General features: G+C 45.4%; 1 protein-coding gene across 1 annotated transcript; it reads right to left on the bottom strand.

Annotated features, from left to right (window-relative positions):
• Positions 1-839: 839 nt before the first annotated feature.
• On the bottom strand, positions 840-2,384 carry LOC119305408. Its single transcript, XM_037581928.1, has 2 exons — positions 1,987-2,384; positions 840-897 (listed from the first exon to the last, which is right to left on the bottom strand). Exons 1-2 carry the CDS (start codon positions 2,359-2,361, stop codon positions 889-891), a joined length of 384 nt encoding a protein of 127 aa, XP_037437825.1. The 5' UTR covers positions 2,362-2,384; the 3' UTR covers positions 840-888.
• Between the last annotated feature and the right edge of the window lie 8,997 nt (positions 2,385-11,381).

The following is an 11,381-nucleotide window of genomic DNA, read 5'->3' as shown; positions in this document are numbered from 1 at the left end:
AAGCTTCAGCTGATACCACGACGCCGAGGCCCATAACTATTATCGCATGGTGGTTGGTGCGTAAAGGCCAGAGGCCAACTCAGAACAAATACCCAAACCATGGTGTATTATTAGCTTGCGGAGACGAGCAGAGACTCACGATCGAAGTGACCCCGTCGCCCTGTCTCGTGGACTTATGACAAGAGCCCAGAATGCCCGACCGTGCCACGTCATTTTCTTGCGGGTGCTCTCCGAGCCCGCCTGACTTTCACCAATGTCTCAAGTAAAGTCATTGTAACCGTGTGTCCAAACATCAAGGGGAAAACCCGAGGAATCACCCACGGAGGGTTCCACTCGATGTAACCATCAAGGTGAACGTAACAAGATCCACCCTCGAGGTTCACACTTGAGGTGTTGCACGACAGAGCCGTATCGGGAATGGTGAAAGAGTAACCACCCTCGATGACCACGACCGAATAGCTACACTACAAAATTATCATCAGCAATGCGTTATGAGGGATCACACTCGGCACTCGATAGTAGCTCTGCAGAGTAAAGCAACTAAAGGGGCGTGATGTGATGTGAGGTGTCAAGCTCTGGTCGTCGATCAGGTTGATCGAGGCGTCGATGATGAAGCAGGGGCAACAAGGACAAGGCTGGGGTCATTGATGGATCACTAACCAACCTATACTAAGCAGTTTAGGATAAGCAGTAAGTAACAATAAGTAGGTACAAAAGCAGGCTATGCATCAGAATAGGAGCAAACAATAACAGTAGAAAAATCTAATGCAAGCATGAGAGTATAGAATGGGCGATATCGGGATGATCGAAGGTAGGGCTTGCCTGGTTGCTCAGGTGGGAAGGAGGGGTCGTCATCGACGTAGTCGATCACAGCAGCATCGGCAGCCGTCACGGGGTCTACCGAAGAGAAGAGGGGGGAGAAAACAGTAAATACATAGCAAGCAAGAGCATAACATGACAACAGGCATAGCTAGACGTGTTCTAACGCGGTGCTACACAATACCGATAAAGGGGGACAACATCCAGGAAAGTTTTCCCGGTTCCGGACATCTTTCAAACAGATGAACCAGATGGGAAAGGTTGCATGTTCGCTATGCTAGGGACGTGTGGCGGACGAACGGATCGCGTGTTCGGATTCGTCTCGTTGTTCTGAGCAACTTTCATGTAGAAAACTTTTTCATCCGAGCTACGGTTTATTTTATATGAATTTCCAAAGTTTTATCAATAATCTAAAATTTCTGGAATTGTGCATTCATTTTAATCCGAATTAACCAAGTCAAACTGACTAGTCAAAAGGTAACTGGGGTCCACCTGTCAGTGACTAGACTTAGTTAGACTTTAATTAAATTAGATTGATTAGAAGTGGGGGCCACATGTCATACCTACATTAGACTAATTAATCAACTAACCTAGCTAACCTAATTAGTACTACTAATTAGCATTAGGGCTGGCCGTACTGAACAGTGTCCAGCCGGCCACACACCCAAACACTCACGCACACACAGCACACAGCACACACACAGACAGGCGCGCGCGCGCGCGCACACACACACACACGGCCATGGCCGTGGCCAGCAGCAGTAGCATCCGGCGGCAGTGGCGGAGGGCAGCAGCTAGGCAGGAGGAAGAGCAGCATCAGCAAGCAGCAAAGCGGCAGCCGTAGGTAGCCGGAGCGACTAGCAGCAGAAGTAGATAGCAGCAGTAAACGACAGCGGCTGCAAGCATCAGCGGAGCAGCGCGACAGGAACGGGCAGGGAGCGCGGCAGAGGGCTAGCGCGCGGGCGAGGAGTGGGCGCACACGCTGTAGAGAAAGACCGGGGCAAGGTGTAGCACGGGCGGGCGCGCGCGGAGACACGGTCAACGGCGCGGTGAGCGCCAGGGTGTGCGGGCGCCGGCGAGAGCGCCGACCATGGCGGCCTAGGCGAGCACGACTACGACGGCGATGGATCGAGGGGGCTACAGGGGGGATCCGAAGGAGAGGCTCACCGTGGAGCCGAGGACGAGGTTGGAGAGTGTTGGGGTGGACCGGAACTGTGAGAATCGACGACAAACGCCGGTGATGTACACGATGCAGATGATGGCGATGGCGAGGGTACAGGCCGCCCCGGCTTGAGCTCGAGCCCAGGACGAATGAAGATGACCATGGTGGACCTCGTAGACGTGCTCCGAAGCGATGGCGACGACGGTGGCCATGGTAACGACGGTGAGGAAGCGGCCACCGCACCAAATCTGAGTTCGAAATTGAGGCAAAGAGGAGAGGGGCGAAGGGGGATCGAGGGGGGTACTGGTCAAGGGTGAGCTAGGGTTGTCGGGGGACATTTTATATAGGCCGGGGGCGACGTGGTGGCCATCCACGGCCATGGCGGCCTGGATGTGCGCCACGACCTCCCTGCCCCTCCTGTTGTCTTGTAGCGAGGGTAGAAGAAGGCCTGCGTGGGGTGGGTCGTTTACTGTAGCAACAGGCTTCAGTGCAGACTAGTAGTAGTTAGGCCTTTTCCCCTTTTATATTTCTGCTTTCTATTTTCTCTACTGATTTGCGTTCGAAACAAATACCAATTGAATTTTTCTGACTATAAAATTGGCACATAAATATTAGTCATTAATTGAGAGAGGCCCTCAAGGTTTCAAGTCAAATGGAAATACACAAACATTTGCTTAGTTTAAAAAAGATATTTTTGTTGCCGTTGAACCACTTTACATTTTACTAGGGATTAAATGGTGGGTCAAAGATGTTGGTTTCTACCCGACAATTATTTAGTGAATATTAGCAACATCTCGAACATTTTTGTTTCACCGATTGAAGAAATTTAGAATTTCACATAGAACTTGAATTTGAATTGTGATTTGGATCAAGTGAGGATTAGCAACAGTAATGTGATGACATGGCACCATTAACAAGGGATTACTTTGGCTTAATTATCCGGGCGTCACAATTCTCCTCCACTACAAGAAATCTCGTCCCGAGATTTAAGAGGTGGGGTAAGGGGGAAAACTCGGGAAGGACGGGGCTCAACACAAGATAGGTACCTGGGGGCTATCTCAGTGAACATGGCATAGAGGCACCTCTCGAGTCAAAATTCAAGAAATTCATCGAGAGCAAGGTAAGAAGGTGCAATAAGAAGTTTCAAGCGGGTAGGCAACCGTTCGTTTCCTGAAACATAGGGTGAAAGGGGGTTTAGAGCATCGAGAAGAAGTATTGCATCTAATACCAAAAAAGATCACTAGGAATGTGGCTCGTGAATTACATATGAAGCCAAGCATGAGGAATAACTTAGAAAACAGGGATGTGTAGGAGGTTCTGGTTTCGATCATGTGGAACTATGGGTTATGGGCCCACCATGTGGGTTTAAAAGCTGAAAGGGTGCTAACATTTGCACGATCATGATAGCAAGGCGTGTCAGAGGATAGCCTGTCAGTTATGTTGGCAACAACGTTGGTACCAAGGGCGAGGGACAAAGAGAACCATTTTCCTGCTCGTTAAAACAAGGCGGACCAATAGGCAAAGTACTCGTCCATCGATGGCTACCGGAATGTCATCAACAATAATAACAAGGTCTTACTGACAGAGTTTGTACACCGAGGTGTTTACATAAGCAGGGAATTATCACTGCTCAGATTTCTTAGGTTACAAGAAAGGTTAAACAAAACAATGGAAAGAAAAGTGTAGACTCGAATCAGTTATCGGTGTTATCGAGTGATTAACATCTCAGAACCCGTAGAAACTTGGAATCAGCGAGAATTAATAGTTCATGAAGAACTCGTAAGACGTTATGTAGTTCCGTGATAATCTCGAGATACCAGAGGGTAATACTCAAGGGTATAGCAGAACAGAGGTTGGACGGGTGAAATGGTCTGCAGAAGACAAGTAATTCAACTTGTCCTAGAAAGGGGATCAAAGAAGAGCAATATGGTCGGAATCACGGTTGCAAAGGACCAAATATAGATACGAGATGAACTTATAACAAGGGGATTATTATTATAATGACAAGCTTCCATGATAGGATCTACATCGTGTTCATGGGCATGAACACAAAGTTCAAGGTCGACTCCCACTTCTTCAATGTATAACCTTTCAGTCACTTCTAGTTTTCGACGAAGCCGTACTATTGAGATTTTATCTGGCATAACACAAGTAGAGTATGAGTCGTAGGGTTCACACAGATTTAGGGACGACATAGATTCAACCCATAGGGATTTACTAGAAACATATACCACAAACTTCACGAGTAAATAACTCAAGCCTGAAAGCAGAGTATGGTTGACGAGAGTGGGGGATACAATTTACCAAAAGCATTGTGTATCCGAGGAAAGGCTCACAAGGTTACTAAATATGAAGGATGCTGTCGGATAAAACCCAACAAAGGACCTGGAGGTCCACAATGGATCTGATGTGAGTATCAGTACTCAACCAGAAGAAGAAAGAATTTAAGGAGGTCAGGTTATAGAAACAACTGACTAATTCTATGCTCGAATGCAAAGGGGATTATGATTTTCAAAACGGGGGATCAAAAGCAGAGGCTTTGATCAAAGACAACTAAGTTGAATAGACATAGATTGAAAATCAATCAAGGTTTGATTTGTCGAACACCAGCTCGTGTCTAGGGTGACGTCTGAGCCGAAAGGACAATTCCAGGGAACAATTGATGATTGCGTGCATTCACACACATGGTGAAACAATAAGGTAAGGATGTCAATCGCAAAGGATTTTAATGAATATTGCTAGACAAATGGAAGTAACCATAATGTAAGAAGGTAAGTGTTGGAAATATGCCCTAGAGGCAATAATAAAAGTATTATTATTATATTTCCTTGTTCATGATAATTGTCTTTTATTCATGCTATAACTGTATTATCCGGAAATCGTAATACACGTGTGAATACATAGACAATAATATGTCCCTAGTGAGCCTCTAGTTGACTAGCTCGTTGTGATCAACAGATAGTCATGGTTTCCTGGCTATGGACATTGGATGTCATTGATAACGGGATCACATCATTAGGAGAATGATGTGATGGACAAGACCCAATCCTAAGCCGAGCACAAAAGGTCGTGTAGTTCATTTGCTAGAGCTTTGCCAATGTCAAGTATCTCTTCCTTTGACCATGAGATCGTGTAACTCCTGGATACCGTAGGAGTGCTTTGGGTGTATCAAACGTCACAACGTAACTGGGTGACTATAAAGGTGCACTACAGGTATCTCCGAAAGTATCTATTGTTTTATGCGGATCGAGACTGGGATTTGTCACTCCGTGTAAACGGAGAGGTATCTCTGGGCCCACTCGGTAGGACATCATCATATGCGCAATGTGACCAAGGAGTTGATCACGGGATGATGTGTTACGGAATGAGTAAAGTGACTTGCCGGTAACGAGATTGAACAAGGTATCGGTATACCGACGATCGAATCTCGGGCAAGTAAAATACCGCTAGACAAAGGGAATTGTATACGGGATCGATTGAGTCCTTGACATCGTGGTTCATCCGATGAGATCATCGTGGAACATGTGGGAGCCAACATGGGTATCCAGATCCCGCTGTTGGTTATTGACCGGAGAACGTCTCGGTCATGTCTGCATGTCTCCCGAACCCGTAGGGTCTACACACTTAAGGTTCGATGACGCTAGGGTTATAAAGGAAGCTTGTATGTGGTAACCGAATGTTGTTCGGAGTCCCGGATGAGATCCCGGACGTCACGAAGAGTTCCGGAATGGTCCGGAGGTAAAGATTTATATATGGGAAGTCCTGCTTTGGTCACCGGAAAAGTTTCGGGCGATATCGGTAATGTACCGGGACCACCGGGAGGGTCCCTGGGGGTCCACCAAGTGGGGCCACATGCTCCAGAGGCATACATGGGCCAAGTATGAGAGAGCACCAGCCCCTAGGTGGGCTAGGGCGCCTCCCACCATGGCCCATGCGGCTAGAGGGGGAGAAGGGGCAAACCCTAAGGGGATATGGGCCTTAGGGCCCATATTGGTGCGCCTCCCTCTCCCCTCCCCTCTTGGCCGCACCCCAAAACCCATCTAGGGTTGGCCGCCGCCCCTTGGGGGTGGGAAACCCTAGAGGGGGGCGCAGCCCCCTCTCCCCCTATAAATAGTGAGGCATAGGCTGCCCATAGCACGCGATTTGATCTCTCGTTGGTGCAGCCCTGCCCCTCTCCCTCCTCCTCTTCTCCCATGGTGCTTGGCGAAGCCCTGCGGGATTGCCACGCTCCTCCACCACCACCACGCCGTTGTGCTGCTGTTGGATGAGTCTTCCTCAACCTCTCCCTCTCTCCTTGCTGGATCAAGGCGTGGGAGACGTCACCGGGCTGTACGTGTGTTGAACGCGGAGGTGCCGTCCGTTCGGCACTAGGATCATCGGTGATCTGAATCACGACGAGTACGACTCCATCAACCCCGTTCACTTGAACGCTTCCGCTTAGCGATCTACAAGGGTATGTAGATGCACTCTCTTTCTACTCGTTGCTGGTCTCTCCATAGATAGATCTTGGTGACACGTAGGAAAATTTTGAATTTCTGCTACGTTCCCCAACAGTGGCATCATGAGCTAGGTCTATTGCGTAGATTCTTTGCACGAGTAGAACACAAAGTAGTTGTGGGCGTTGATTTTGTTCAATATGCTTACCGTTACTAGTCCAATATTGTTTCGACGGTATTGTGGGATGAAGCGGCCTGGACCGACCTTACACGTACTCTTACGTGAGACAGGTTCCACCGATTGACATGCACTTGGTGCATAAGGTGGCTAGCGGGTGCCAGTCTCTCCCACTTTAGTCGGAACGGATTCGATGAAAAGGGTCCTTATGAAGGGTAAATAGCAATTGGCATATCACGTTGTGGTCTTGCGTAGGTAAGAAACGTTCTTGCTAGAAACCCATAGCAGCCACGTAAAACATGCAACAACAATTAGAGGACGTCTAACTTGTTTTTGCAGGGTATGCTATGTGATGTGATATGGCCAAGAAGAATGTGATGAATGATATGTGATGTATGAGATTGATCATGTTCTTGTAATAGGATTCACGACTTGCATGTCGATGAGTATGACAACCGGCAGGAGCCATAGGAGTTGTCTTTATTTATTGTATGACCTGCGTGTCATTGAAGAACGCCATGTAAACTACTTTACTTTATTGCTAAATGCGTTAGTCATAGAAGTAGAAGGAGTCGTTGGCGTGACAACTTCATGAAGACACGATGATGGAGATCATGATGATGGAGATCATGGTGTCGTGCCGGTGACGATGATGATCATGGAGCCCCGAAGATGAAGATCAAAAGGAGCAAAATGATATTGGCCATATCATGTCACTATTTGATTGCATGTGATGTTTATCATGTTTATGCATCTTGTTTGCTTAGGACGACGGTAGTAAATAAGATGATCCCTTACAAAATTTCAAGAAGTGTTCTCCCCTAACTGTGCACCGTTGCTACAGTTCGTCGCTTCTAAGCACCACGTGATGATCGGGTGTGATGGATTCTTACGTTCACATACAACGGGTGTAAGACAGTTTTACACAGCGAAAACACTTAGGGTTAACTTGATGAGCCTAGCATGTGCAGACATGGCCTCGGAACACGGAGACCGAAAGGTCGAGCATGAGTCGTATGGTAGATACGATCAACATGAAGATGTTCACCGATGATGACTAGTCCGTCTCACGTGATGATCGGACACGGCCTAGTTGACTCGGATCATGTGATCACTTAGATGACCAGAGGGATGTCTATCTAAGTGGGAGTTCATAAGATGAACTTAATTATCCTGAACATAGTCAAAAGACCTTTTGCAAATTATGTCGGAAGCTCGCGCTTTAGTTCCACTGTTTAGATATGTTCCTAGAGAAAATATAGTTGAAAGTTGATAGTAGCGATTATGCGATCAGTAGAAAGCTTATGTCCTTAATGCACCGCTCAGTGTGCTGAACCCCAACGTCGTTTGTCGATGTTGCGAACATCGGACATACACGTTTTGATAACTACGTGATAGTTCAATTAAATGGTTTAAGTAGAGGCACCAAAGACGTTTTCGAAACATCGCGGAACATATGAGATGTTTCGAGGGCTGAAATTGGGATTTCAGGCTCGTGCCCACGTCAAGAGGTATAAGACCTCCGACGATTTTCTTAGCCTGCAAACTAAGGGAGAAAAGCTCAATCGTTGAGCTTGTGCTCAGATTGTCTGAGCACAACAATCACTTGAATCGAGTGGGAGTTGATCCTCCAGATGAGATAGTGATGTTTCCCCAAAGTCATTGCCACCAAGCTGCTAGAGCTTCGTGATTAACTATAACATATCAGGGATAGATATGATGATCCTTGAAATATTCATGATGTTTGACACTGCGAAAGTAGAAATCAAGAAGGAGCATCAATTGTTGATGGTTGGTGAAACCACTAGTTTCAAGAAGGGCAAGGGAACAAAGGGATACTTCATGAAACGGCAATTCAGCTGCTCTAGTGAAGAAACCCAAGGTTGAACCCAAACCCGAGACTAAGTGCTTCTGTAATAAGGGGAACAACCACTGGAGCAGCATTACCCTAGATACTTGGTAGATGAGAAGGCTAGCAAGGTCGATAGAAGTATATTGGATATACATTATGTTAATGTGTACTTTACTAGTACTCCTAGTAGCACCAGGGTATTGGATACCGGTTCGGTTGCTAAGTGTTAGTAACTCGAATAAAAGCTACGGAATAAACGGAGACTAGCTAAAGGTGAGCTGACGATATATGTTGGAAGTGTTTCCAAGGTTGATATGATCAAGCATCGCACGCTCCCTCTACCACCGAGATTGGTGTTTGCGTTGAGCATAGACATGATTGGATTATGTCTATCGCAATACGGTTATTCATTTAAGGAGAATAATGGTTACTCTATTTTTGAATAATACCTTCAATGGTCTTGCACCTAAAGGAATGGTTTATTGAATCTCGGTCGTAGTGATACACATTTTCATGCCAAAAGATATAAGATAGTAATGATAGTACCACTTACTTGTGGCACTGCCATGTAAGTCATAATGGTATAAAACGCATGAAGAAGCTCCATGTTGATGGATCTTTGGACTCACTCGTTTTTGAAAAGTTTGAGACATGCGAACCATGTCTATTGGCGTATATGCATGAAGAAACTCCATGCAAATGGATCGTTCGGACTCACTTGATTTTGAATCACTTGAGATATGCAAATCATACCACATGGGCAAGATGACTGAAAAGCCTCATTTTCAGTAAGATGGAACAAGATAGCAACTTGTTGGAAGTAACACATTTTGATGTGTGCAGTCGAATGAGTGCTGAGGCATGCAGTGAATATCATTATGTTCTTACTTCACAGATGATTCGAGTAAATGTTGAGTATATTTACTTGATGAAACACAAGTCTGAATTATTGAATGGTTCAAGTAATTTCAGAGTGAAGTAGCAGATCATTATGACAAGAGGATAAAATGTCTATGATATGATCATAGAGATGAATATCTGAGTTACGAGTTTTGGCACACAATTAAGACATTGTGGAAATTGTTTCGCAATTAATACCGCCTGGAACACCATAATGTGATGGTGTGTCCGAACATCATAGTTGCACCCTATTGGATATGGTGCGTACCATGATGTCTCTTATCGAATTACCACTATCGTTCATGGGTTAGGCATTAGAGACAACCACATTCACTCTAAATAGGGCACCACGTAATTCCGATGAGATGACACCGTATGAATTATGGTTTAGAGAAACCTAAGTTGTCATTTCTTAAAAGTTTGGGGCTGCGACGCTTATATGAAAAAGTTTCAGGTTGATAAGCTCGAACCCAAAGCGGATAAAATGCATCTTCATAGGAAACCCAAAACAGTTGGGTATACCTCCTAATTCAGATCCGAAAGCAATATGGATTGTTTCTAGAATCGGGTCCTTTCTCGAGGAAAAGTTTCTCTCGAAAGAATTGAGTGGGAGGATGGTGGAGACTTGATGAGGTTATTGAACCGTCTCTTCAACTAGTGTGTGACAGGGCACAGGGAGTTGTTCCTGTGGCACCTACACCAATTGAAGTGGAAGCTTATGATATTGATCATGAAACTTTGGATCAAGTCACTCCCAAACCTCGTAGGATGACAAGGATGCGTACTACTTCAGAGTGGTACGTAATCCTGTCTTGAAAGTCATGTTGCTGGACAACAATGAACCTACGAGCTATGGAGAAGCGATGGTGGGCCCGGATTCCGATAAATGGCTCGAGGCCATAAAATCCAAGAACGGATCCATGGACTTTGGTGGACTTGCCCGATGATCGGCAAGCCATTAAGATAAGTGGATCTTTAAGAAGAAGACGGACGTGGATGGTAATGTCACCGTCCATGAAGCTCGACTTGTGGCGAAAAGTTTTTCACAAGTTCAAGGAGTTGACTAGGATGAGATTTTCTCATCCGTAGCGACGCTTAAAGTCCGTCGGAATCATGTTAGCATTAGCTGCATTTATGAAATCTGGCAGACGGATGTCAAAACGAGTTTCCTTACCAGTTTTCGTAAGGAAAGGTTGTATGTAATACAATCAGGAAGTTTTTGTCGATCCTAAGGATGCTAAAAGGTATGCTAGCTCCAGCGATCCTTCTAAGGACTGGAGTGAGCATCTCGGAGTTGGAAAGTATGCTTTGATGATGATCAAAGATTTTGGGTTTGTACAAAGTTTATGAGAAACTTGTATTTCCAAAGAAGTGAGTGGGAGCACTATAGAATTTCTGATGAGTATATGTTGTTGACATATTGTTGATCAGAAATGACGTAGAATTTCTGGAAAGCATATAGGGTTATTTTGAAAGTGTTTTTCAATGGAAAGCCTGGATTAAGCTACTTGAACATTGAGCATCAAGATCTATAAGGATAGATCAAAATGCTTAATAATACTTTCAAATGAGCACATACCTTGACATGATCTTGAAGGTGTTCAAGAAGGACCAGTCAAAGAAGGAGTTCTTGCCTGAGTTGTAAGGTACGAAGTTAAGACTTAAAGCTCGACCTCGGCAGAATAGAGAGAAAGGACGAAGGTCGTCCCCTATACTTAAGACATAGGCTCTACAATATGCCATGCTGAGTACCGCACCTGAAGTGTGCCTTGCCATGAGTCAGTCAAGGGGTACAAGAGTGATCCATGAATGGATCATAGGACAGCGGTCAAAGTTATCCTTAGTAACTAGTGGACTAAGGAATTTTCTCGGTTATGGAGGTGATAAAGAGTTTGTCGTAAAGGGTTACGTCGATGCAAGCTTGACACCTATCCGGATAGCTCTGAGTAGAGATACCGGATACATATAATGGAGCAACAACTTAGAATAGCTCCAAGTAGAACAGTTATTTGGAACAACTCCAAATAGAGCGTG

This window comes from Triticum dicoccoides, chromosome 5B, assembly GCF_002162155.2.
Source record: "Triticum dicoccoides isolate Atlit2015 ecotype Zavitan chromosome 5B, WEW_v2.0, whole genome shotgun sequence".
NCBI lineage: Eukaryota > Viridiplantae > Streptophyta > Magnoliopsida > Poales > Poaceae > Triticum > Triticum dicoccoides.
This window is presented reverse-complemented; position numbering and strand designations above follow the sequence as displayed.